Source organism: Alexandromys fortis, unplaced genomic scaffold, assembly GCF_014885135.2.
Source record: "Alexandromys fortis isolate MF-2015 unplaced genomic scaffold, M_Fortis_MF-2015_v1.1 scaffold_9, whole genome shotgun sequence".
In the NCBI taxonomy this organism is placed as follows: Eukaryota; Metazoa; Chordata; class Mammalia; order Rodentia; family Cricetidae; genus Alexandromys; species Alexandromys fortis.
In genome coordinates, this window is record NW_026067892.1 from 17,589,236 (window position 1) to 17,616,783 (window position 27,548).

General features: G+C 44.8%; 1 protein-coding gene across 1 annotated transcript in view; it reads left to right on the plus strand.

The window, feature by feature from the left end:
• The window catches only part of Mypn (myopalladin), a 75,397-nt gene that overhangs the window by 4,836 nt on the left and 43,013 nt on the right, over positions 1-27,548 (plus strand). Inside the window, exons 3-4 of the mRNA XM_050140200.1 lie at positions 6,439-7,338; positions 26,627-26,802. Of these exons, the coding sequence (XP_049996157.1) occupies positions 6,440-7,338; positions 26,627-26,802 (1,075 nt within the window). The 5' untranslated portion in view covers position 6,439. The remainder of the gene's footprint in view (positions 1-6,438; positions 7,339-26,626; positions 26,803-27,548) is intronic.

A 27,548-nucleotide genomic window follows, 5' to 3' on the forward strand; every position in this document is an offset into this window, starting at 1 on the left:
TCTGTGGTTGTTTTTTTCAATTAAATATGTAATGATACTTGACGTGTTTAGCAAGTGCAAGGCTCTAAGTTCAGTCCCTAGCACCAAAAAAAATAAACAATTATTGATATTTCATAACCAGAAAATTCTAGCACTTACATTTAAATTTGAGTTATTTGATATTGGGCTTTGCCAGTTCTCCAGGTGATACCACAGCTTGTTTGTTTTCATAGCACTGGAGAGCCAACCCTGGACCTCCTGCATGGGAGACAAATGCTCTGCCACTGGACTAAGTCCCCAAAGTGCCAATTTAAATGTAAATGAAATATGACTTTATAGTGTGTGATCTTTTCAGCAACAGGGACATTTTAGAGCCTGGAGAACGTAGCACTGAGTTATAATGAGTCAAGAAATATGCCCCACGGGCTGGGGATAGAGCTTAATAATAGACACTTGCCCAGTGTGCTGGAGGTCCTGGGTTCAAGCCCAATCAGAGGGAGGAAGCAAGCAGAGTAGCGCAAACCTTTAATCCCAGCACTTAAGAGGCAGATGGGTCTTTATGAGTTTGAGTCCATCCTGGTCTACATAGTGAACTCTAGGTCAGCTAGGACTACACAGTGAGACCCTGTGCCAAGACAGAGAGGGAGAGGGGGAGGGAGAGGGAGAGGGAGAGGGAGAGAGAGAGAGAACTAAAGGTATTAGCATCAAGTTTTGTTTTTTATGAAGCAAACAAGTTCCCAGGGCAGATTCTCCTCAGGAAAAGTCGTAGGGAAAAGAAAGCACAAAGAAATTCCACTAAGTAAGTTCTCTGTGTGGCCACTGATTTAGGACTATAGTCAGATCTTTCCACACAACTGATGGGGCTGCTTCATTTCCAGCCTGGTCCAGTTCACAGACACCATAATGTCTTCTCAGGAGCAACTATTCATCTTATTTTGAAAGTGGCATAAAACTACATTTCGATTTACAAGAGACAAAAATGAGAATATGGCCAAATGTCCCAGAACACCCCAGATGAAATGTCTAAGAGAACCCTTGGTTTCCATTCCCCGGATCTGATTCTGCCATCCACCCAGTTGCTCAGGTCATAAATACTCTGGCCTTTCTCTCATCTCTCATTCTCAACCTATGAGCAAATCATTGGCCTCTGCTTTCAAAAGGGATCTCAAGTCCAACCATTCCTCACCACCTCCTGCTGCTATCGCTCACTGCCCCCCCACCTTGCATTGCCCATCACAACTGATTCCTATTCATCTCCCTTCATAGGGTAAAAAAAAATTGAAGCCCTTTCCATGGTCTGCAAGGCTTAATATGATCTAACCTTTTACCCTTTCCTTTCTTCCTTCCTTTCTTCCTTTCTTCCTTCCTTCCTTCCTTCCTTCCTTCCTTCCTTCCTTCCCCTCCCTCCCTCCCTCCTTCCCTTCTTCTTCTTCTTCTTCTTCTTCTTCTTCTTATTATTATTATTATTATTATTATTATTATTATTATTATTATTATTATTATTATTAAAGACAGGGTCTTACTCTATAGTTCAGGCTGTCCTGAAGCTCACTGTGTAGTCCAGGCTGACCTGGAACCCATGGTACTGTGCCTGTCACAGCCTTCCAAGTGCTGGGATCACAGGCATGAGCCACCACATGCACTCTGTGGCCTTGTACTTTCCCAACCTCGTGTCTTCCATTCTTCTTTTTTGCTCCCTGAGTACATAGAGCTTGTTCCAATGCCACGTGTTTTCTTTCTGACCTTGACATTCCTTCCTTCGTAAAGAATATTCTCCCCAGGTGGTCAGATTACTGATGGCTCCATCATAGGTTATCTTGGCCTTCCCAGTAACTCACCCTTCTCGCCTTCCCTCCCCACTTTAAAGTTGGCCACCACACCCTATATTATTTTCGTTCATAACATTGGTATCAATCACCCCCAGGAACTCAGCTCCATAAAAACTGAAGCTCTGTCCTTTATTGGCCACTGAATCCTCAATCCCTAGAACGGCACCTGGCATATAGGAGATGCTCAAGTAATATTTATTAAAGGACGTGGCAGGGTTGTAGCCAGTAGCAGAACGTTTGCCCAAAGTGTGCGAAGCCTTTTTTCATTTTTGCAGTATCAGTTAGTTTTTCTTTTGATTATACGTCTTCTTTTGTCATTTTATCTCTTCAACCTAACCCTGCAATAAAAAAAAAATAACGAATAGGGCTGATGGGAAGTTCCGGTGAACAAAGCAACACAGCAGGTATTTGTCGATGACCTTCTACTCTGTCTGTGGAGAGAATGCAGAGCAGTGTAGAAGAGACCATAAAAAAAAAAGACAAATTCAGTATATTTCAGTAAGCACTGTGTTGGGTGATAAGAACACGAGGTTTTCAGGCATATTGGAGAGAGGGTGGTGATGTCTTGGCTAAGAGTTGCAAACTATGCAGAATTTAGTCTAAAGAGAGGAAGGAGAGGTGGGAACAGTGAGCAGGCCCCAATCGAAAAGAATATATGCAGTGTTCTGAAGTGAGGGCAGGTCGTTCATGAGCTCGGATCTCAGTAGAATACAGACATGCATTACGAAATCCATCCATGCTGGGTAAGGACAAGGCAAGGGGCCAGTGCATTGTCCACGTCCTTCCCAGGAAGATATCTCACTGGTGTTCCTGTTGCTCCGTCTCGAAACGGGGCCATGTGCAGTCATGGCAGTCATGAGTCAAGAGTAAGGACCCTCTGTTGATTGTTTAAAAACTGCCTTACGCCGAGACTATTTAATCATCACTTCAGCCCAGAGATGGCCACCGCTGTCTTCCCTGTTTCACAGCTTGAGATGAAGGCTTCCAGAAGTTAGGCTTTCTCAACTTAAGATGGCCAGGAAGCCACAGATGTTGAGCACCGAGCACCAACATCTTGGGGCATAAAGCATTAAAACTACTACAGAAATCCTATATTTTTGAATACCTGGAAGTTTTATTATTGGAATAGTTTTCAGAACTGTAAACATAAAAACAAGCGCACGTATCTCAGTTGGCTTCTTAAAAAAAAAAACTTTATATAGAAATCAGTGACTATTCTCTTTATCCCTTCCACCCTAAAAATGAATTTTCTGAAATGTCTTCAACATCAATGTCTATGCCATGTTTTAGGAAGGAAAAGAAATGTCTTTAAAGGCATGCGCCACCAGACCAGCCTGGTCTACAAGAGCTAGTTCCAGGACAGGCTCCAAAGCCACGGAGAAACCCTGTCTTGAAAAACCAAAAAAAAAAAAAAAAAAAAAAAAGAAATGTCTTTAAAAATAATGATAGCCAGGCGGTGGTGGCGCACGCCTTTAATCCCAGCACTCGGGTGGCAGAGGCAGGCTGATCTCTGTGAGTTCGACGCCAGCCTGGTCTACAAGAGCAAGTTCCAGAACAGGCTCCAAAAGCTACAGAGAAACCCTGTCTCGAAAAAAACTAAAATTAAATAAATAAATAAATAAATAAATAAATAAATAAATAATGATATCAGTTGCATCTTCACAAGCACAGGCTGTGTGTGAGGGGCTCTGCCTTCTTGACATTGTTCTTCTTGACTCTCAGAGAGCAAGAAAGATTACGTGGAGATAAGATAAGGGAAGTGAACTCGAGAAATCGTGTCGGCGTCTCAGTCACATTCCTGCTAAGAGGCAAAGCCATATTTTGAACTCAGATCTCCCTAATTTGAAAGCCAATGCTCATTTCTTTGTTAACTCCAGATCTAAGCCAATGCAAACACACAGAGCCAATGACAAAGTCACATTATGACATCTCAAATAATATCATCCCTCAAACAGAAAGGCATCCACTTTCTAAGCAGTGATAGTTTTCACCCTCGCACTTCAGCGTATTCAGAAACTCAAACAGAGCTAAAGAAGTCATCGATAACAAATGGGTAATTACAATAACTGATTTATGAATATTGGTAATAATCAGGATATTAAATAAGCTTTCAAATAACAGCACTTTGAGCCTTATTTCACGCATATGTTCTTCCACAGAGTTCGTGCACAAATGAAAATTTTCAACTAACATATTAGTTTTGCTTTCATGGTCTGTTTTGCAAATTTAAAACTATTCTAGTAAGTGAACAGATCATAATTTGCTTAACTAAGTCTTACTGAAAATAGCTTCAGTTTTCATATTAGCATCTGTATCATAATGACCGTCTTCCTAGACTAAGGTGATGGTTTTCATCCAACACCCATGAATTTTAAATTCATCACCTTTGAAGGCACAACAGACTTCACTGAAGTAACTCCAGTCGGAACCATCCCAGGCTCTGGCAAGAGCATGCAAAACTATCTCACTGCATGCCATCTTTCCAGCCCTCTCTAGCTGCCCTCTCAAGGTGACTGCCTACTTTGCCAGTTGAGAGGTTAGTCTGGGATAGCACTGTGAAAGTTTGGAGCCAGGGAAGTTCCTAGGAAGCCTTCAGTGTAATGTAAGTGAGGGACTACTGCGCCAGGCAGAAGAGACGGATGGACTGAAATAGGCTTTGTCGTGAATCTTAGGGTATTATTTTCACCCCCATCTTTCCAGGACAAGGCCAATACCTAGTAGCAAAGAGTGGCAAGTAGTCTTCATTCAGTCGCCACAGCTGAGGGTGGGTGGAGCTAAAGGGTGGAATGCTAAGCGAGTCAAGGTCAATGGGAAGGTTGTAGCATCTCTTCAGGATGGGGGAGAATTGAGTGACAAGTTTGTTATCCCTCTAGTCAGTGGCTGAATCAATACAGGACATCACCAGTACAAATCACACTGTACTATTTTCTTTTCTTTTTTATTTTATTTTTTATAGATTTTAAAAAAAAAATTTATTCATGTGAGTGCTTTGCCTGCATGTATGTCTGTACCCACACGTATGCTTAGGGCCTCCATGTGAGTGCTGGGGTTCAAACCCATGTCCTTTGAAAGAACAAGTACTCTCTTAACCAGTGAGCCAACTTTCCAGCCTTGTGTATTTCCTAAAGGTTTTGAAAGTATTCATTTTCAAAAGGTGATATATTAATAATTTACGAACTAAGACTGCGCTCAGGCATGCTAAATCCCCTGTCAAGCATTACATTCTGCTGCCTCTCGTGTCTTCTCTTAACCAGGCCTAATTTAAGACACTCTTAAAAACCTAGACTTGGGGCTGGAGAGATGGCTCAGCCGTTAAGAGCACACTGCTCTTGCAGAGGGTGCAGTTTTATTCTCTGTGCCCACACTGGGAGCTGATGCCTCTGGCCTCCTTGAGCACTGGCACTTGTGGACAGACTCTACACAGACATACAAATGATTCTTTTTAATTTTAAATCTAAAACAAAAAATAAATACAAATCCCCACAGCTTAGACGCAACACGAAGCCCAGATTATCCTAGCTTTCAAGAACAGACTGAGCCCAGCAACAACACTAAATTTAAACAGCTTGTCTCTAGTCAAACAACATAAACATCATTTCTTTTCATGAGCCGTAGATACCAAGGCTATATTTTCAGCAATTAAATGGGACCATGTTGTCAACTTATCCTCAAGTTAACAAAATTGGCAAGAATGAGGAAAGGATGCAGAACAGATCTGCACATCATCACCACAGAGACCTCTGCAACTCTTAGCAAAATCAGGCTCAGACAGGTCGATGAGTGGGGAAAGGTGCTTGCAGTCAAGCCCAAGTGTGCTTCCTCGGCCTACATAGTGGAAGAAAGACCCTCCATGGCACATGTAGGCATTACACAACAATATATAAGTGAATAAATAAATAAATAAATAAATTTATAAATTAGGTTAGACTTTTTTTTTTTCACATTTTAGGCAAGTATTCTGCCTCTGAGTTCCATCCCCAGCCCTGACACTGAATAAAATTGCTATGGTTGGGCTGGAGAGATGGCTCAGTGGTTAAGAGCACTGACTGCTGTGCCGGAGGTCCTGAGTTAAATTCCTAGCAACCACATGATGGCTCACACCCAGAACACTATATACATAATAAATAAATTTAAAAAAATGCTATGGTTATCTCACAGCTTGTACAATAGAATTTAATATAAAGAAAGTACTGAAATAGATATCCCCAGGCATTTTTTGTTTGTTTGTTTTGGATTTTTAAGACAGGGTCTCTCTATATAGCACTGGTTGTCTTGGAACTGACTATGTAAATCAGGCTGGCCCAGAACTCATAGAAATCCACCTGCCTCTTCCTCCCAAGTGCTGAGATTAAATAAGGCATGTGCCAACACTGCCCAGCAGGATTTTACTTTTAATTTCAGGGAGACTTCATTGAGTTTCATTTCCTTTTACAATGAGGCAGCATTGTTAAGTCACTTTTGTGGAAGTGTCAACATTAGGTGATTTAAGCATTTCTTACGTAATTTAAGTCTGTGCTATAGTAAATACAGGCTTGTTATTCTGTGGCAGTGGTCTAAATTTTATTATTTATTTATTTATTTATTTATTTATTTATTTATTTATTTTGCTATGCCCATCACTTTGTTACAGCATGCAAGACGACAGCATAGAAGCATCTACTTCCATCTCTCAGCTTCTCAGAGAAAGCTATCTGGCTGAAACCAGACATCGCGGGGACAACGAGCGGAGTCGAGCGGAACCTTCCTCCAACCCTTTCCACTTCGGCAGTCCTTCCGGGGCTGCCGAAGGAGGAGGGCAAGAGGACCTTCCGGATCTGTCGGCCTTCCTAAGCCAAGAAGAGCTGGATGAGAGTGTCAATCTGGCGAGGCTGGCCATCAACCACGACCCTCTGGAGAGAGTGGATGAAGCTCAAGCTAGGAAACGTCTGTCTTCTGACAAGACGAAGCTTTCGCCCAAACCAAGCTTCGAACCTGCCTTCTGCCAGGATAGCCCTCGAGGTCCTGGCAGCTCAAAAGACAGTCCCCCGGAGACAAAGAGGCCACAGTACAGTTCTGAAAGCCAGTCCAAGAAAGTCTTCCTAAACAAGGCCGCCGACTTCATCGAAGAGCTGTCCTCCCTTTTCAAGGCTCACAGCTCCAAGAGGATCAGACCTCGGGCCTGCAAAAACCACAAGAGCAAGCAGGAATCTCAAAACAAAGTCCTGCAGGAAAACAGCCCCGCTTTCTCAGATCTGACAGAGAGGCGGGAAAGAGCATCGGTCCCCATCCCTATCCCTGCAGACAGCAGGGACAACGAGCTGAACCACGCGATAGAACAGCGGGAAGCTAAGAGGCGGGAGGCTGAGTTGGCTGCGGGTGAGGCTGCTGCTGGAGACAGCACCCCGGGGTCTTCACCTTCATCCCTGTACTACGAAGAACCTCTGGGGCAGCCTCCCCGCTTCACACAAAAGTTACGGAGCCGAGAAGTTCCGGAAGGAAGCCGAGTCCAGTTGGATTGCATAGTGGTAGGAATTCCACCGCCCCAAGTAAGGTAAAAACAGCCAGAGAGTGGTGTTTGGCAATGCTATCCGTCTACCATGATTGTTGTTCCAGAAAACCCCGTACTTCCTTTGAGAAAGGAGCTAGGATGAAAGGCCGGAGCCTAAAATTAGCTCCGTAGGTAACTCAAATCGTTCTAGGGCTAAGGCTGTAGCTTGGTGCTGGTAGAGTAGTTGCCCAGGATGTGTGAAGGCCTAAGTTCAACCCCTCACCCCGGCATTGCAAGAAAATAAAATTCTTGGGCTCGTAGAGTTCCTGTCTAGCTAGCATGCTGGAAGCCCTGGATTCCCTCAGCACCACAGAGAACCAAATACACAGGCACAAGCTTGAATTCCAGCACTCAGGAGGGAAAGGCCAGGGGATCAGTCGCCCAAGGCCATCTTTGACTACTGGAGAGTTCAAGACCATCTGGTCTACATAAGACCCAGTCTTAATTTTTTTCTTCTAAAAGTCATATATTTTTAAGATTTTTTTTTAAAAAAAGAATATGTATATTGTATATATGTGTGGATGCTGATGGAAGTCAGGTTGGAGTTCCAGGCCAATTTCAGTTATATAGTGAGTTCAGGGCCAGCTTGGACCACTTGTGACCTAGTCTCAAAAAATTAAAAACAAATGGAGGCAGGTAATAATATAATGCTTGATAGCTTTTGAGATAGAATATAACATGGCGGGTAAGGTCAGTTTTAAAAAATTCATTCTATGTATGTAAAACACTGTTCTCCCTAATTCTCAAGTCTTTCCCTAATATAGGTAATGAATACAGGGAATGTTTATCGTGTATGCATGTGCCTGTGTGTGTGTGTGTGTCTGTGTGTGTGTGTGTGTGCGTGTGCATGAGCATTAGCCGGTCCCTGAGTTTCTGGGAGCTCTCTGCCTTCACCTCCCATCTCTCCAACTGGAAGAGCAGGCGGATACTACCACACCTGGCTTTCACATGGGTTCTGGGATCCCAGATTTGATTCTGATGCTTGCAAGCCAAGCGCTTTACCCACTGCGCCGTCTTCCTGGCCCTAAAGACACCTCTGCGGTGTCTACCACAGTTAGCTGTTCTGGGAGGCCCCCAGGCAGAAGCCTCAGGGCCTACAGATGCTGTATCTAATTTGATGTCCTAATGCTATTCTATACTTTTAAGTTTTCCCTTCTATGTTTGTGGTCCCACGGAACCTGGAAGCAACCTTAGTTTCCCAGGTGATATTTGCTGTCTATCTTATTTCCATATGGTAACATGTGAATGGTGCAGCTAAAATACATTGTTTTGTGGAGCTTTGCTAGTATTCAAAGTCCTTGAGGAGTTACTATACTTCCCTAATCACCTATTCACTGCTAGAATATGATGTCATTACGACATGACCTTCGTTTTCTGTAAGTCAACAGTATTTCATCTTTTTCTTTCATAATACTCATACTATAAAGCTATCATATTAATATGAATAATTGTATTTTATATGTGCATACTAATGGAAAGTATTCTGACCCAAAGACGTATTCATATATCAAATTTTGCTTTCAGGGGTAACCTAAAGCATATCCAATATTATCTTCACAGTGAAGACCGTTTACCATCAGGTTACCCCAGCTGACCTTCAAACAGGGTTTGGATGGTTTTAAGTCTGGAGCATCAAGCATCGCTTCTGACCCCTGCTAGTCACTCAGGAATGTTGAACCCATGAATAAAGAGTGGGCAGGGAAGACTTGACTTTCAGGGACCTTCTCATAGCTAATTACCGGAGAAGTCCCTCGGAGTGTGCAGGGCATTGAGAGCCCGGAGGAGAAGGTGCAAAGTGAAGCTGGCTCCTGGTGTTGTTCCCTGCACTTGGCGTGAGCAGTTGATGCTGGTTCTCATTATCTGAGAGGGTATAAGGCAGAGGACACCATAAAAACAAACAAACAAACAAGCAAAACCAGAAATGCAAAAGATTCATGTTACGTTTAGATCATGAGCTAGACAATTGGCTAAAGATACCAGAAAGAGTGGGGATGGTGGTGTCCGATCTTCTCCTTTAAATGTGACTGATGACATGGCCTGGGACTCTGGTCAGTAAGCTTGTGAGCTGTCATTCCAGCAGCATGTGTCATGGCTTCTGGTCAGCCTAAGTAAGCTGATGAGCCCTTAGAACACAGCACACACACAGTTTTGGGTGGTCCAGTCCAACTCACTGGTTTTGGGGCACAGACTGATTTTTTAAGAAAAAAGCCAAATCAAACCGAGAGAGAGAGAGAGAGAGAGAGAGAGAGAGAGAGAGAGAGAGAGAGAACACCAAATCTCTCAAGGAGTCATGCTTCCCATTCCTCAATGGTGACAATCTCGGCTACAAGAACCAGTTCAGTACACCACCCCAAAAACTCAACCAGGATTATAAAGTACCCCTTTCCCCCCATCAAAGTGATCCAACAGTCACCGAAAACTGGTCAATCAGCCAGGCAAAACAAAAAATTTACAGATCTATACATTTCCAAGCTCACCTCTCTAGGTGGCTTAGTGGATTGAAATGGAAATATGAGGATTGGAGTTCAGATCTCAGAACCCACATAAGTGCAAGGTTCCCAGGTGATAGCCAGACCAGACAGAACGGCTGAGCTCCAGGTTCGGGAGAGACCTTGCCTCGGTAAATAATGTGGAGAGCAATGGAGGGAGATGTCCGATGTGGCTTCAACCTCCACCTGACCCCATGCATGACTAGGAACTCACACATATATGAACACCCGTACACACATGCTCACACACAAAGTGAAAGTCACATATGTGGCTTCTATGAAGCAATACTAATTTTACCTGGGAAGAATTTCTCTAACTGATAGAGTTCTTGTCTATACCAACAATGGTTCTGAGGTCAGGAAACCTAATAGGAATTCATAATACTTGTTTCTGAATGAACTTGTACTGAATTTCCAGACTAAAATTGTACGAAGAAAACTGCAATTTTCCTGGCTGGCTATCAGTCAGGAAAGCAATATTTGTTCAGTTTTTAATTTGTTCGGCACCATTGTCAATGCCCACATACAAATGATATAAATGTGTCCCTGTGCCTTCCAGGAGGTTGAGATCCAATTGAAGAAGTCATCCTAATGTCTGTAGTAATAACCCGTATGTTCTCAGGCTGGGAAATAGGACAGTCGAAGGCTGTGGAGACGTAGAGGCATTCTGCTTGAACTTTGAAGACCAAACAGCAGGTAGTTAGAAATGGACTCATTTGTTATTCAACAAACACCTGTTGAGTCACTAAAGTTGTTCCCCAAGAGTTCAAAGCAGGGAGCTGTTGAAGGTTAGTGACCTTGTTTTAAAACCACATCTAAACCATTCTGAGAGGGCAACTCATAATCTAGCACAGAAATCAGACGTGTAATCAGAACACAGCAGCTCGTATAATAAGGGGTATACAAAGAGTAGGGCTGGGGACGCCTGAGTTTGGTTCCCAGCCCCACATAAAACCAGACTTGGTGACACAGGCCTGTAATTAGCACTTGGAAGGTAGAGGCAGGAGGATCAGAAGTTCAAGGTCATCCTAGGCTATGTAGCAAACTTGAGACTGGGCTAGGCTCCAGTGAGACCCTGCCTTCAAAAATAAAAAAAAAAAAAATTTAAAAGGAGTATAGGATGCAGTTGCGGCTCAAAGGAGACATTGCTATTCCCGGAGTACAGGATAAAGCAAGCACTGGACCCTGGAGTAGGAGCAGGGTAGAAAAATCAAGTGCTCTCAAGGAATCATAAGCCCTTGTCTGGTGGAACACGGAGGGCAGAGGCTCCACCGAAGAGGTGGGTGGAAAAGATGAATCTGTGTATAGATGCAGGCGTTGTAATATTTTCATGGACAGGAAGGAGACCGACCTAAGCAGAAAGGGGAACAGAGTCAGGTGATCTTGAAGTGCCTGGAAAGCAAAGTCCAGAACAGACTGTCAACCATCTAAGGTTGTGTGAGCCAGGTGAAAGGGGGTGTTTCCGGAGGAAGCTTCTGGAAGGCTGGGTTAGGTCAGGAAAGGGTGGAGTGCTGAGTCCTCTGGGGAAGTCGTGGACGGTGTCCCAGGCCTCAGATACTCCAGTGGGGCAGGGTGCATGCCAGGAGAAGGAGAAAGGACGGCAGAGACCAGTGTTTGGAGGAGGCTGGACTCCATGCCTGACTAGACGGGAGGGAGGAGTTCAGAAACTATTCCGTTTGAAAATGCTGGGCGGCGATGTGCTGGGGAGGCAGCGAGTGATCCTGGGAGCTCCCTGGTGGATAGAAGGATGCTTATGCTCCAGTGGGTGGCTCTATACCTGTGCGGCACTGATTGGACTCAGGGAGGGGTGAAAAGAGGAACACCAAGTGGGGAGGAAGATATGGCAGGGAAGGTGGTCTAGAAGGGGTGTGAAGGGAATTAGGAGGCCTTCTCTGACCAAAACACATTGTATGAAAGCCTCAAAGAATAAATTGGAAGGAAAAAGACGATAACTGAGGAAAGACGCCTGATGTCAACCTCTGACCTCCACAAGCATGTGTATGATTACCTGCACACACAGGTGACACGCACGCACACACGCACACACAAACAATCATCCCACAAGTTTGAAGCTGGGTACCTGGGAAACAAAACAAAACAAAAGGCATCATGGGCCAGAACTAACCTAGCAGAAGAAACAGCAGGTTTTTAGAGGATGCTGACGGGCGTTGAGTCTGATGGTCCGGAAAGAGCACAGTCCTCGGTCAGAAATACAAGCAGAGTCAGGAGAGGTGGAGGCAGGAGGATGGGGAATTGAAGGTCATCCTTAGCTACACGTGAATCAAAGACAACCCAAGACCCTGTCTTAAAGGAATTAGAACATCCAAAGAGTTAGCCTGGACACTGGGGAAAGTCTGCCTTAGCATCCCTGTGCCTTCTATAGAGTTAAGTTGATCTAGCCTAAAAGGACAGAGGGAGTGTTTGTGTTTCTCTAGTGTTTACCAAGGGACTGTCACACACACAGTGACAGTGAAGAGCAGCTTCTGACTGAATCCAGTGCTAGAATGGAAAATAGTCTCTTCAACTTTACTTCCAAAGAAAAAAAGAATTTCCCCAAACACTCTGTCTCTCTCTCTGTGGTCTCTCTCTCTCTCTCTCTCTCTCTCTCTCTCTCTCTCTCTCTCTCTCTCTCTCTCTCTCTCTCTCTCTCTCTCTCACACACACACACCCACACACACACACACACATTTTTAAGATAAAATCAATATGGTTAGTCTTAAAGAGTTGAACAGGGAGCACCTGAAGCCTGCTGACCCATAGCAATACATCACAGTTGAGCTGGGGACGTACCTCGGCTGGTAGAGCGCTCATCTAACGTGTGTAAGGCCCCAGATTCAATCCAGAGCCTAGCATAAACCAGGTATGGGTGATGCAGACCTGCAATCCTAGAATTTAGGCAGAAGAGATGAGAAGGACCAAATGCTCAGCATTCTGGTCAAAACAATGAGTTCCAGGGCAGCCTAAGACTTTGTCTCAAAAAAAAAAATGAGTAAAATAATGAGTCATTTCATCTTGTAAAATAGGAGTATCATGGTCAGGAAGAAGATGAGTGATCTGGGCAGCTGTCCCCGGGCTCCTCTGTGTAACTGGTATTTCACACACATTCATGCAACTTTAGTGAGCTGAAAACACATTCGTGCTCATATTCTGGGTTTCCAAGTTAATTACGTTGAGGTCTCTGAGTAGAAGCGAGATCCTATCTCGCTGAACTTAGCATTTCTGGACAGCCTGTTAAAGCTTCATTTTGGGACTTAGACAATGAAATCTATGGGTATGGTAGCCGCACATGAGTCTGCAGGAATTCACAGCAAATGGCACTGCTGCCCTCTGTGTCCTGACTCCATACTCTGCTCGGGAATGTACAGAGTCAGCTGGGTCACTCTGGGTTTGCTCGTACACAAACAGCTTTTTTGGGTTTTTTTTTTTTTTTTTTGAGACAAGATTTCTCTGAGTAACAGCCCTAACTGTCTTGAAACCAGTTTTATAGACCAGGCTGACCTAGAACTCACAGAGATCCATCTGCCTCTGCCTCCCAAGCGCTGGGATTAAAGGTGTGCGCCACCACCACACAAACTTGTTGTACACAAACTTCTAAGCGGACATTTACCCTTTCATAGTGATCACTGCCTCCTATGGTTGTTAGGTTTCCTTTTTGCCTGAAAGTAGTTTGCCAAGGAGGTAGAAAGGAAATGAGATCGTTGTTTTAAAACAGAAAAAAGGATATTGCGCAGCCATGGTGGCTCATGCCTGTAGTCCCAGCACTGGGGAGGCAGAGGCTGAAGGGTCAGTAGTTTGAGGTCCACCTTGACTACTTAGCAAGTTAGAGGTCATCCTGGGCTACATGATGTCTAAAATAAAAATAAAATAAATAAAGGGTATCTTTTTTTGATGATGGGTGAAGGAAGGTAAGCTATATCAAGGCAGGGTTTCTTAGTGTGGCCCTGGCTGTCCTGGAACTAGCTTTGTAGACCAGGCTGGCTTTGAATTTATAAAGATCTGCTTGCTTCTGCATCCCAAGTGCTGGGATTAAAGGTGTGTCACCACTGCTAGGTAAGAAAGGATATCTTAAATAATACAGAAGGAATTCATATTCTGTCATTTCAGGACTTTTTCTTCAATCTTTTGAGAAATCCACTTTTACTCATTCATCCATTTATGTGTCTTGTGTCTAAGGTTAAATCAAGCAAGACTCACAAATCTCCACCTTCAGAAAGCTGAGAGCCTAGTAGGGATCAGATCATTAAAAACTATAAATGATACATAATTTTAATAGTGATGAATTTTATAATTAGGGGACAAGCCTAATGATCAGTTGGAGACATTGAGCTGACGCCTAAAGAATGACTAGGAATTAACCCAAGTAGAGTGTGAGGAAAAGTGTCGTCGGGTGAAGGAACAGAAAATGCAAAGCCCTTGAGGTGAACAGCAAGGCTGAGGCAGAAAACTAACTCGGCAGTTCCTCCTTCAACCTCCACATGCACAGTATGGTGCACACACACACGCATAATGTATAAATATTAACTTTTTAAAAATTAAGCATCTAGTAAGTCTGCTGTGTAAAAATTTTAGATGAATGTAACAAGAACATCCATATTCTTCTGTTGTGTGACTTGGCTTCCTTAAGTATATACGCCTCTACGGGCTCACTTTCATTGCTGTGTAGGGTATTACCATGTGCCTAGATTGCTGTATTGCCCACGTACATCCGATTTGCTTCAGCGCTTTTTCCCACATGAGTAACGGTATACGCGTTCACTCCGTTCCTGTGAGTGAGTCTTACCTCTTACGTTAACGTGGGCAGGGATGGAATTGTAGGCAGTGTGCGCGTAACTTCAGCTTCATAATAGTGGCACGTCATTTTCCCAAGAAATTGTTCTGATTTATGATCTCACCAACACAATAAGGATTTTGGCTATTCTCCATGGCTGCCAATATCGGCATTACGAGCTTGACCATTATAACAGGCATGAAGTGGGGCCTCGTGCTAGTCATTCCTAGTTAGACTTTATTTGGTGTCTACGTGTGCCACGTGTGAATATGGAGTTTGGAGGGTAACTTCCAGTTCTCTCCTTCCACCACGTGGGTTCCCGGGATAGAACCCAGGCCACCAGACATGGCAGCAAGTACTTTTACCCCATACCTGTCTTGCTGGCCCTAGATGTTCTTATTTTTCGATTGAATTGCTTAGTCTTTTCTTTCTTTTCTTTTCTTTTTTTGGGGGGGTGTTCCTCTGAGTAACAGTCCTGGTTGGCCTGGAACTCATTTTTGTAGACTAGGTTGGCCTCGAATTCAGTTAAGACCCACCTGCCTCTGCCTCCCAGGTGCTAGGATTAAAGACGTGCGCCACCCCCGCCCGGCCAGTCCTTTCTTTTTGTAAGATTTTTTTAAAATAGTCTGGACATTAGCTGAACTTGGGGGAACAGGACTGTCCTCCCAACTACTTGGGAGGGTGAAGCCGAAGGATCCTGAGTTCAAGATCCGCCTGAGCCACGCTGTCATTCCAGGTAAGCCTGGACTATGTAGTTAAACCCTGTCTCAGAAAAGAGGGCCTTAATGTCAAAAACATGGAATGTCAAAAGCGTGGTGAATTTTTCCATTCCCTTAGGTATCCTTTAATAAATCTGTTTGGTTTGATTTGGGTTTTAGAATTTTTTTGGAAACAGACTTTTGCAGTTCCCACTGGCTGGGAGCTCCCAGTCTGGCCTTCTCCTGTGCTCCTCCCCCAGGACTGGCCTTCCCCTCGCTGGAGTCCTAGGATGACAGGACAGAGCGGTGTTACTAGGAATGGAATCTAAGCCGCGTGTAACGCACTTACTCCACGGAGCTGCCTCTCCGGCCTGTGTAGTTATCTCAGCAAAGATTTAAATTCATTCCTGTAGGTCTTACCAGATCTTAGGTTACCCTTATTCAGAAGTATTTCTTTTAATGAAACTATAAATGGTATTATTTAAAAAATAATGACATGCTGTGTTTGTCAAGTGTAGAAAAACTGTTGACTTTCACAACCTTGCTGAATTCACAAAACGTTCTCACTGGGGAAACTCCCCTCGTTCCACAACTGCTGAATGGACGAACGTTTAGCTATGGTTTTGTTCACAGAGTCTTTCTGCCTCTGTCCTGTCGTTCCTTGCTTTACTGTTGACCAGCATGGTGGCTTTATGTAGAAATCCCTTTAGAAGACAGATGCCACTTTGTGAGCCTTGACGCGTATATATACAAACTGAGGATAACATTTCCTCCTTCAGATAATAGTGCAGCCTCCTGAATATGCGGTAATAAGGCCTTGGAAGGGTCCCGTGGAAACCTAAAGTTCACATGGACCCTGACTGACAAGGAAACATCATATCCAAATCATAGAAAAGATGGCTCAGGTACTAGGATCTCTTCTGGGCATTCTGCAGACACAGAGGGGAAAGACTCAAAAACTAGGAGAGGACCCTGGCAGTCAGCACAATTAAGCTGGGGATGACATTCAGAGTATCTGTGGGCTTCCCACTCTCTCTGCCTGGGCTGAGCACCAAGCACAGCCCTGAATACAGGAGCCAAGGCAGCGAGTGTGCTCTGGAGGGGCCGGGCAGTGGCCCAGATAGCTAACAATAGCCAGGAGGATTGAGGCACTTCTGGTACACAGTGTCTGCCTATCTCAAATCTCAACTGCCTCTCCCCAGCGATCACCAGAAACTATTGTCTCCTGTAATCAGAGCCGAGTCCTGAGCAGGCCAGGGTTTCAAACAGCTCAGGCGAATCAAGTTAGAGGCAGCACCCCGCCCTCCTACACACACACACACTGGGGAGCAAACAGAAGAGTTCATTTTAGATGTAACCCAGCAGGGTCCAGGGACGGCTCATTTGGTGACATGATTGTTGCATAAACCTGAGGGATTGACTTTGGCTCGTCGGAGGAACAACCTAGGCGTGGCAGTGCCTTGTGGTCCCAGGACTGGGAAGGTGGGACAAGGTGACCTTTGTCTTCTGTGCCCACAGCACAGGGTGCTCGCCAGCCAGCCAGTCAGACCACCAAATCAAATCTGCAAGCTTCAGGCCAATGGGAAACCCTATCCTGAATAAATAAATAAACATGTAGGTAATCCCAAAGTTACAGAGAAACCCTGACATGTAGGTAGAGAGTAAATGAGGAAGACTCTCAATATTTGACCAAATAAATATGTAATTATGGATCCTGTGTAGGTTCTAGGAAGGAAAAGGAGCAGGCTAACAAAATAATAGAAGGTGAGATGGGGACTTTGGAAGGACTGGGGCAAGGTTAAAAGAGGACTCTGAGCAATCACTCCTTAACAAGCGCTATTGCTGGTGAGTCAGAACAGCACTCTCAAATTATACTTAGAACTTGTTAACGTGCTAAAATGGCACGTCACAATATTTACCCAAGCCATGCTTTAGCTGCACTAGTAATCTAGTAGATGGTACTCGGTAATCACAGACGAGAGAGAGAGAGAGAGAGAGAGAGAGAGAGAGAGAGAGAGAGAGAGAGAGAGAGAGAGGAGACTAGTTAAATATGGAAAGCATATTTCTTGAGTGTCTTCCTTCCATGGCTTGATAGCTGGCCAAATCAGCAGGCTGGCAGGTGACTCCATTATGTAGAGGGAGGTTTGGATCTGCCCTGTTTCCCCAACCCAGTGACTCATTTCTTCTGAGTCATGAATCACGCTGGACCACCTCCTGCCATTCTGTGAGCGTCCTAAGGATTGGCCTTCTGGAAACCTGGAGTCAGTGAGAGCGTCTCTACGAAAGCATTTGCTGACGTAGGTAACTCCGAGTCTCTCCCGAGTCTCAGGGTGGCTGCGGAGGTTATCAGCCTTCCAGAAGGCAGTCCGAGCACTCTGGTTTCTGAGTGGATCTCAGTGTTCAAGTTGGACATAGAGGGACTGGCCTTTGGCCCTGTGGAAGCCACCCTGGTTGAGTAAGGGTGACAAATACTTCTGACAAAGGGCTCAGGCATTTGAATCCACCCCTGTTAGCTCCCTCTGGCTACTGAATTAGACATGACTCCACTCTCCTTTGGTAAGGAGGAGAAATCTTACCTAAAGAATTGGACAATCCTATATTGTTTATATAAAGGAAGGCATTTATTTATTTTAAAACAACTACTTATACTTGTTTTAGAAATTAAAAAACCCTCAAAACAAAATGCAGACACTAGAGAGACACCTAAGCAGCTCAGAGCACTATAACTCTTCTAGAAGACCTGGGCTAAATTCCCGGCACTCACTTAGCAGCTCACAACTCTCTGTAACTCCTGTTTCAGGGGATCCATCACCCTCCATGAGTACCAGGCACTCACATGGTACACAGACACACATGCAACCAAAACACCAATACACATAAAATTTAAACATGAAAGTTGGAATACTGGTCAGGCTGTGGTGGCAAACCCCTTGATGCCAACACTCCAGAGGCAGAGGCAGACGATGGTCTTTGAGTTTGAGGTCAGCTTGTTTACAAATTGAGTTCCATGCTAACCAAAGTTATACAGTGACAAATTACCTCCAAAACAGATATGCAAATATTCTAGCACAGACTGCTTTCAATTCTCCTTCCCCCTTCCTGTTTATTCCCCCTAAGTTTCTCACAGGGTATTCAGTGCTTCTCAGTCTGATTGTTCTTAGTTGCCCTTTATAATCTTAAAGATCACTGAAGTCCAAAAGAAGGGGTTTCGTTGTCTCCTCCCCCTCCTTCCTCCTCTTTCCCTCCCCCTCCCTCTCCCCTTCCTGTGCAGGAATTGAGCTTGGGTTATCAAACATGCTAAACAAGCACGCTGTCACCGAGCTATGGTCTCCAGCCTGGAAATTTTATTTACACGAGTAATAATTACATCTCATGTTAGAAAATAAAACTACAGAATGTTTCAAATATTCATTTTAAAATAACAATAATAAATATGGCCCTCCGAATAATTTGATGAAGAATAACTGTCTTCCAGGCTAGTAAAGTGGCATGACTCCGGTCTGTGTGTGTATGCTACATATGCACAATACATATGTATGTGTGTGGAGTGTGCAGGTGCACACGTGTGTGAGAGCATGCGTATGGAGGCCAAAGGTTGACACTTGCTGTTTTCCTCACTCGATTCTCCACCTTATTTTTTGATACAGAATCTCTCACTGGACCTGGAGCTCACAGATTTAGCTAGGCTGGCTGGCTCGTGAGCTCCAGGGATTGACCTGTCTCTATTTCCCCAGTCCCAGGATTGTGGGCGCTGGCTGGTGTTGGGGATCTAAACTCAGGTCCTCGTGTTTGCACAACAGACTCTTTAACAGCCAAGCCATCTACACAGCCCTGTTGCATATGCTTCACAACTGTCTTTGATATCTAGCATAAAGGAGACTCTCGGCTGAAGTCACGGAATCTCCTACTGACAGGGAGCTGGAAGCAAGGGTTTCACAGACTTTTCAGGCAAAGGTTAGCAGCAGTGGGAAACCTGAACCCTACCAAAGAACTTTTGCACTCTATTGTGTTAAAACCCAGAAAACCCAATGAGCCATTTTGAACTCCTCAGGGACAATATCTTCCATCTGTCCTTTGGAAAATGAATACAGACCTCCAAAAAGTAACATATTTCACATCTGGTATTAAAAAGAGCAGAATTGCCGGGCGGTGGTGGCACACGCCTTTAATCCCAGCACTCGGGAGGCAGAGGCAGATGAATCTCTGTGAGTTCGAGGCCAGCCTGGTCTACAGAGCTAGTTCTGGGACCGGCACCAAAGCTACAGAGAAACCCTGTCTCGAAAAACCAAAAAAAATAAAAATAAAAAAATAAAAAGAACAGAATTTACTTCTTAAATCATTGATTTCATTAAGTTGAGACTTAATAACTCCTGGATACAGTGGCACACACCTTTCGCTCCAGCACCTGGGAGGCAGAGGGTGACCTGGTCTACATAGTGAGTTCAAGGCCAGCCCAGGCTATATATAGCGAGACCCTGCCTCCAAAGAGGTGGTGGTGGGGAGAGCTGATTAAAAAGCAATGACTTTTGTTGCTTTGTCAAAGTCTGTTCTTTGTGGGTATGGTGGGCCCAGCACCGCAGTCGGCTCTGACGTGCTTCAGTTCATGTGGCCTAAGCGCTCTGAGCTCCCTTCACTCACTGTGGCTTTTGTCTCATCGGTGTAAACGTGGAAACAAAGGGCGAATGATCTCACTTTTGTTCTCACCAAAAGTGAGAGACGTTGGCTCAGCGATGTGCTTACGATGGCATTGCTCAGTGTGCAGAGTAAGCTGTTTTCTGCTGGCTTCCTTGTCTGTTGGCAGCCGCTTAGCATCCCTACCGTAAGCCAGCGCCCTTCCTTTTCTTTCAACGTTGCCTCGTCATAGTGTCACATTGTTATATCAGAAAGTATTTAGTGTTTATTTCCTTATTCCTGGGAAATCGTTCTTCACTCCAGCCTTATGGGGTACAAGAGTTTCTCTTTGTTTACACAGCACCCCCACTGTCATCAGGGAATTGGCTCCAGCACCCTGTGGATACCAACATCTATGATGCTCAAGTCCCCTATATAAAACTGTGTATTTTATTTATTGGTTGCCTATGATGAATGTGTATTGCCCTAGACCTTTTTCTCTTTAAAGTCATGGTGTTTGGGGCTAAACTCAAGGTCTCATATGTGGTAGGCAGTCACCTGGCTACTGAGCTATGACCCCAAACCTTCCCATGGACTTTAAATTGCATCTAGATGACATGAGCAGGGAGGATTACATCTTTAGGGTTGGGGGGAACAGAAGCTAACTGAACAGATGTGGTGTGAAAGCCGGGGTGGGGATGCATCTGTCAGGGAGAGGAAAGGGAGCTGCAGAGGGAGATGGGGATGCCATGACGGGAGAAAACGTAGCAGCATAAAGTAGGATGTCACACTGCGTGTGAAGAGGCCCCAGGATAAAGTAGGATGTCACATTGCGTGTGAAGACGCCCCAGTGAAACCCCTGACTCTGGTTACTAGCTTAAAAATAAATTTTTTTAGGGCCAGGAGGTGGGTGGTGTTGAACACCTTTAATCCCAGCACTCGGGAGGCAGAGGCAGGCGGATCTCTGTGAGTTCGAGGCCAGCCTGGTCTACAAGAGCTAGCTCCAGGACAGGCTCCAAAGCTACAGAGAAACCCTGTCTCAAAACCACGCCCAAAATAAGCAAATAAATAAATAAACGAATGTTTTTTAGCCACACACCTTTATTCTCAGTATTTTGGAGGCAGAGGCAAGCAGGTCTCTATGAGTTCTAGTAGAGTGAGTTCCAGGACAGCCAAGACTGTTACAGAGAAAACCCTGTCTTGAAAACCCAAAATAAATAAACAAATAGAATTTAAAGCCTCGGTGTGGTGGCACATATCTTTAATTTGATACCTTGGGAAGCAGAGTCAGGTGGATCTCTGAGTTTGAAAACAGCCTGGTCTACACAGTACATTACAGGCTAGCTGGGAATACACAGTGAGACCCTGTGTAAAAAAAAAAAAAAATTACAGGTGGCGGTGGTGCCTACCTTTAATCCCAGCACTGGGGAAGCAGAGTCAGGTAGTTCCCTGTGAGTTCAAGGCCAGCCTGGTCTATAAAGTGAGTTCTAGGACAGCCAGAGCTGTTACCTAGAGAAACTCCGTCTCAAAAACCCAAATAAATAAGCAAACAAATACATAAATAAGGGGTGTGTGTGTGTGTGTGTGTGGCCCCCAAGAGGGCTTAGCTAGCATAAGGGTTCTTGCTACAAAGCCTGAGGATCAAACTTTATCCCCACATGATGGAAGAAAAGAACCAAGTCCTACAAGTTGTCCTCTGACCTTCACACAGGCCATGGTGCACACACAAAAATAAATACATGTAATAAAAAGGTAAATACATAAGGAAGAGAAGACCTAATATAATAAATGCCATACTAGTAGTTGTTGTATATCTCTGGGAAAACCCTAACCCACAAAGTCTGTGCATCCCAAAGCAAATATGGTTCCCACCCCTGCGTTCCCGGCATCCTCGGTTCCACCTTCTTGTCCTTCACAAGTCGACTCTTCATTTTCTCCTAATTCACTGTTGACCCAGCTCTCAGTGGTGGTGATTTTGTCCCTTCTTGCTTGAATGTGAAATAAATTTGTCTCGATTCAGTCTGGGAAATTTCAAAACAGCCTGGTCTATTCGGCTAAGCCCTTCCCTTCATTTTCCCCTAGAGAAATCCCTCCTGAAGCCCCGCTGTCTCTCGCTCCCTTCTGGGTCTGCTGCTTGCTCACCCTGCAGCGAGGGCTGGCTGCTCAGCCGAGGGGCAGTGACCTGGGGAGGAGACGCGTTTTCCAAGTGTGTGACCTTTCCCCTGTTTTACACTCCACCTCCTCTCCCCTGTTGTCAGCAATCTCCTGTCTGCAGGGCCCAGATTTCTGGGGTTTGGCTGTATCGACATGTCTTTCACAGACATCCCCAAGGAAGTGCTTGGTTTGAAACTCTGGACTGGCCTGCTCCTGCAGGTGCTGGCTGTCTTCCCACGGCGCCGGAAGGCTGCCCTCTGCTGCCTCGTTCCGTCTCGTTCTTTTATTTTTATTTTATTTATTTATTTATTTATTTATTTATTTATTTATTTATTTATTTTTGTAGCTTTGTGCCTTTAAAAGCTCTTTTATCCTGTGACCTCAGCATTCAGGAGGATGGGGAACTCAAGGTCATCCTTGTACACGCATCAAGTTTTGAAACCGGCCTTGGCTACAAGAAACTGTTCCAACACTCCCGAACTGGGGAAAAAATCCTTTTTGTTTCATTTTATGGGTGATACACGACAAATGTGCCCAATGTGCAGTATTTAATTGAAAGCCCAGTATTTCTACCTCTTTCAGGTTCATTCACAGCCACTCCCTGTAGTCTGGGTTAGTTCTGGGAGCTTCAGGAACCTGTCTGGGCAGCTGCAGGTCCCGTGTCTGCTGCTTAGAGACAGGCGGGGAATCTGCCGAGACCAACAAATACTCACACACCATCAACTAGGAAGGTTTCCCATCATCTCGTGGCTCAAGAAGTCTATCAACACTTAATTTAATTTCCAACAATTAATTAATTAATTTCCCGAGTACCTACCATGCGCCAGGGCGCTGCTGGAGGTTATGGGATCGTGGTGGTAAATCGAACTGATGAAGTCCGCTTGTGGGCTTTAATGTGCAGAGGGAGGTCAAACATTGGCAGTGTTTATAAAATCTCAAATGGTAGGGAATGCTGAGAGGATGACAAATGAAGGTACTGTGGTTTGGATATATAAGTCCCCCATGGGCTTATGTATTGAACTTCCAGCTCCCCATGCTGAAAGTTAGAAACTTTCAGAAGTAGGCCCAGTTGGAGGGAGTAGGTTGTTTGGGTGGGGGGGGGGAGGTAAAGGTGACACCTGATGCTGACTCCTGGCCTTGCTTTCTCTGCTTCCTGTCTGCCATGAAGTGAAAGGCCTCTTCTGACTCATGTTCCTGCTGCCAGAATGTTCAGCCCAAGTGCATGGGTTCAAGTAACCAAGGACTAAGCTCCCTGAAACTGTGAGCCAAGATAAACCCTTCCTCCTTTTATGCTGTTATCTAACGTATTCTGGTCACAGCTACACAAAGTGACGAATACCTTGGTTAGCGGGATGCAGTGAGTAAAGAGGCCACACTGGGAAAGGGTCTGGGAAGCCTCTCCCAGAAGGTGACATCCGTGCAGTCCTCTTACTTAGCGAGACTTATTTTTGTGAAGATCTGTGGCAGATATTAGGTATCACAAAAGTCCCACAGTGGAACCAATTGTGGGAGTGTATATCTGTAATCCCAGCACTCAGGAGGCTGAGATAGGGCCAAAAGCCTAAAGTCAGCCTGGGCTACAAAACAAGTTTCAGGCCAACCTGGGGTACCTAGTAAGATCTTATCTCAGGGGCCTACAGGAAGATGACTCAGCTGGTAAAGGCACCTGCCACCAAACTTTGACATCCTGAGTTTGTTTGTTTGTTTGTTTGTTTGTTTGTTTGTTTGTTTCACATACCAATCCCAGTTCACGACCTGATCTTAATCCCCTGGAACCTTCCTAGTGTCAGAGAGAACTGACTCCTGCAAGTTGTCCTCTGGCTGCCACACTCATGCTGTGGCAGAAATGCTCCCCCATGTAATAATGTTTACTAATATAATAAGACCTCTTTATCAGTTAAAAAATAAACAAAAAGAATCCATGGTAGAGAAGGGCTCAGTGCGCTCACAGAATAGAAAGGCCAGTGCCTGCCGCTGAAGGATGAGAGAGAGAGAGAGAGAGAGAGAGAGAGAGAGAGAGAGAGAGAGAGAGCAGACAGAGCTGCGCTGACCTCTGCAGAGGCAGACCTCTCCTTGTGGAGGCAGAATTCTACAAGTTTACAATCCAGTGAAATTAGCGAGACAAACAGAATTTCAAAACAGAGACCCAGAGAAGATCCTATATCACCAAAACTGTCGCGACTTAAGAGAGCTCGTTTCTTAAAGGTGCAATTAGAAACGGGCTGACCATGGGGGCCTGTGTAGCCGTGTGTGGGAGGTGATATCTGAGCCGAATGGCAATGGGTGAGTTATATTTATAGGTGCAGAAAAAACAGAGGAAGAGGGTAAGAACCTGGACGGAGGTTTGGATACCGGGGTGACCATGACGAGTTTAATGCAGGAGTGGAGAACAGTTTGGTTGTGAAAAGTAGGTAAACAGATGTGATTTCTAGAGTGAGCCTCCAAATCCTGCTTTGTCAAGTGGTAGGAGGGAGGGGTTAAGCTACTTGGGGGTTAAACATGTCTTAGAATTCCGTCTACACTGACACCGGTGCTTCTTCTCATCCTCTTCTGTTGTGTGGCTGCATCTTGGAGGACAGCGACCTGATGACGGACAGTTAGCTTGTTTCCGATCGCTTGCTAATCTCAACAAGTAGCCTGTATGTTTATCATTTCGTATGACTTCAAGTCTCTCTGTACATTGATTCCAATAAGGTGGTTCCAAGAATAAAATGTATCTGTAATTTTAGCATCACTTCCGGAGTCCTTTGGTAAGAATGATACTATCTTTTATTGTCACTAATATATATGAGAGGGATCAATAGATTTTCCCAAAACTGTTATGTGAGAAATTGTTTCTGTTTAATTTCAATGTTCATTTTTCTCATCATGCACTTCCACATTTTAAGTATTTTTTCTTTTTTTAAGGATACATGTTTTTTTTTAATTATGTGTATGTGTCTATGCACGTGAATGCAGGTGCTTGTGGAAGCCAGAAGAGGGTGTTGGGTCCCCTGGGGCTAGGATAGTTACGTACAATTATAAGCCACTTGATATGGATGCTGGGATCAAACTGCATCCATTGCAAGAGCAATATGCACTCTTAACCACCGGACCATCTCTCCACCCCCTAAATAGTCCACATCTTATTTTATATAAACTTTTGCCCCCCTCAACAAAAAACCCCGTATGCTATATGTAGTAAAACAAACCAGCCGGTGGTGGTACACGCCTTTAATCCCAGCACTCTAGAGACAGAGGCAGGTGGATCTCTGTGAGTTCCAGGCCAGCCTGGTCTACAAAAGCTAGTTCCAGGACAGGCTCCAAAAGCTACAGAGAAACCCTGTCTCGAACCCCCCCCCCTCAAAAAAAAGTTTTAACTTTAAGTATATAGAATTAAAATAAAAGACCAGTCAGGCGTATGGCTCATACTTTTAACCCAGCACTCAGGAGGCAGAGACGGGTGGATCTCTCAGTTTGAGGCCAGCCTGGTCTTAGTGAGTTCCAGGACAGCCAGGGCTATACAGAGAAACTGTCTCAAACAAACAAACAAACCTTGCATCATTCATAGAAACATTTAGCTTGGGCTATTGGCTATGGCTAGGCCAGCCCTGGGAGAAGTATTGATAAAAGGAGTTAATTTTCTTGTAATGTCAGACATCTGACATCGCAAACACTTAGTACCTTTTTGGTGCTCTCTAGAGAAGATGAAGTAGCCTCTGGTGCATGCACAAAAATGTGGGAATAAATGAACATCTGCATCACAGTCCTAGCTTTGTGATTGATAGCGTCTGGTTTGTCAACATCTCTCAGTTGCATAATTCTTTTTTTTTTTTTAAAAAAAAAAAAAGATGTGTATATGCCAGGTGGTGGTGGTGCACGTCTTTAATCCCAGCACTTGGGAGGCAGAAATAGGCGGATCTTTGTGAGTTCGAGGCCAGCCTGGTCTACTCAGTGAGTTCCAGGACAGGCTTCAAAACTGCAGAGAAACCCTGTCTCGGAAAACCAAAACCAAAACAAAACATGTGTGTATGTGTGGTTGTGTGCAGGAGTGCAGTGCCCGTGGAGGAGAGAAAGCATCAGATCCCCTGGAGCCGGGATCCCCAGGGGCTGTGAGCTCCCTGACCTGAACACTTGGAACCAAACTCAGCTACTCTGCCAAGGCAGTAGGAACTCAACCTCTGAGCTAGCTCGCCAGCGTATTTTCCAATAAGAGTCCCTTTTCGATTTATGGAGTAAATTAACTGTGCAACTTCTCACTGTTATAACCAAATAATACCAAGACAAAGGATTGTTAATATTCTTGACTCAAAGCTTGTCCATTTCCCCTCTCAAAAAATATCTGGAGCCACCTCTGCTATTGAGTCTTTGATGTTATTTAGTTTTGTTTGTTTGGTTTCGAGTGGCGTTTGTCCTTGTTTTGAGGCAGGGTCTGCCACTTGCTGAGTAGCCTAGGATGGCCTTGAACTTGTGATTCTGCTACCTCCGCCACCCCCCCTCCACCCCAGGATTGGGATTATAGGTAAATTCCACCATGCCTGGCGACTTTCCTCTTCTGCTTGTGTCGGATGGCCATGTTCTCCTCCTTGCAGGTGGTATTGTGAAGGCAAAGAGCTCGAAAATTCCCCAGACATCCACATCGTGCAGGCCGGAAACCTGCACTCGCTGACCATCGCCGAAGCCTTTGAGGAGGACACAGGACGATACTCGTGCTTTGCTTCCAACATCTACGGGACAGACTCAACTTCTGCTGAGATTTACATAGAAGGTACGGCTACATGCTTCTGAGGCCTGACATACACTATCAAAGTATAAGTATGTGTAATTAGATACGCATTTGATGAGGGTCTATTCTGTCCATCTAGACGCTGGGGATAATAGGCATGAATCAAGTAGACAAAGGTCTTTAGATGGATGATATGTTGATTTGCATTATAATGGGAGAAACTGCAGACAAATGAGATAAATGATGGTAAGACGCAGCATCACAAAAGAAACAGAAAATTGTGTGTGTTGTAAGTTTTGATTGGGTGACCTAATGTCACTAACCAGGTGGCATTTGAAGGGAGACCTGGAGGGAGTGGTGGTCATAGGAAAGTCAAGGGAACTCTACTCCAGGCAGAGAAATCAGCAAATGCAGCAGCCCAGAGGTGAGAGAGCCCCAGTCCAGAGGTAGAGATGAGCCAGAGTGTTGGGCCAGCGAGATGCCTCATGCTAAATATAAAAGCCTGGAACCTGAGTTTGATCGCTGGTGTCCATGGTGGTGGAAGGACAGAACCAATTCCCAAATTGTCGCTTGACCTCCATGCCTGCCTACAGACACACACACACACACACACACACACACACACACACACACACGCAATAATAGTAAGAATAATAAACAAAAACAGCTTATAATAAAATGGGAAGTGTTGAGCTCGTGTGGCCAGAGTAGAGCAAGCAAGGATAAAACAATAGGAAATGAAGCCTGAAGTTCAAGATGAGGGGGAGGTGGAGGGAGGCAGGTGAGCC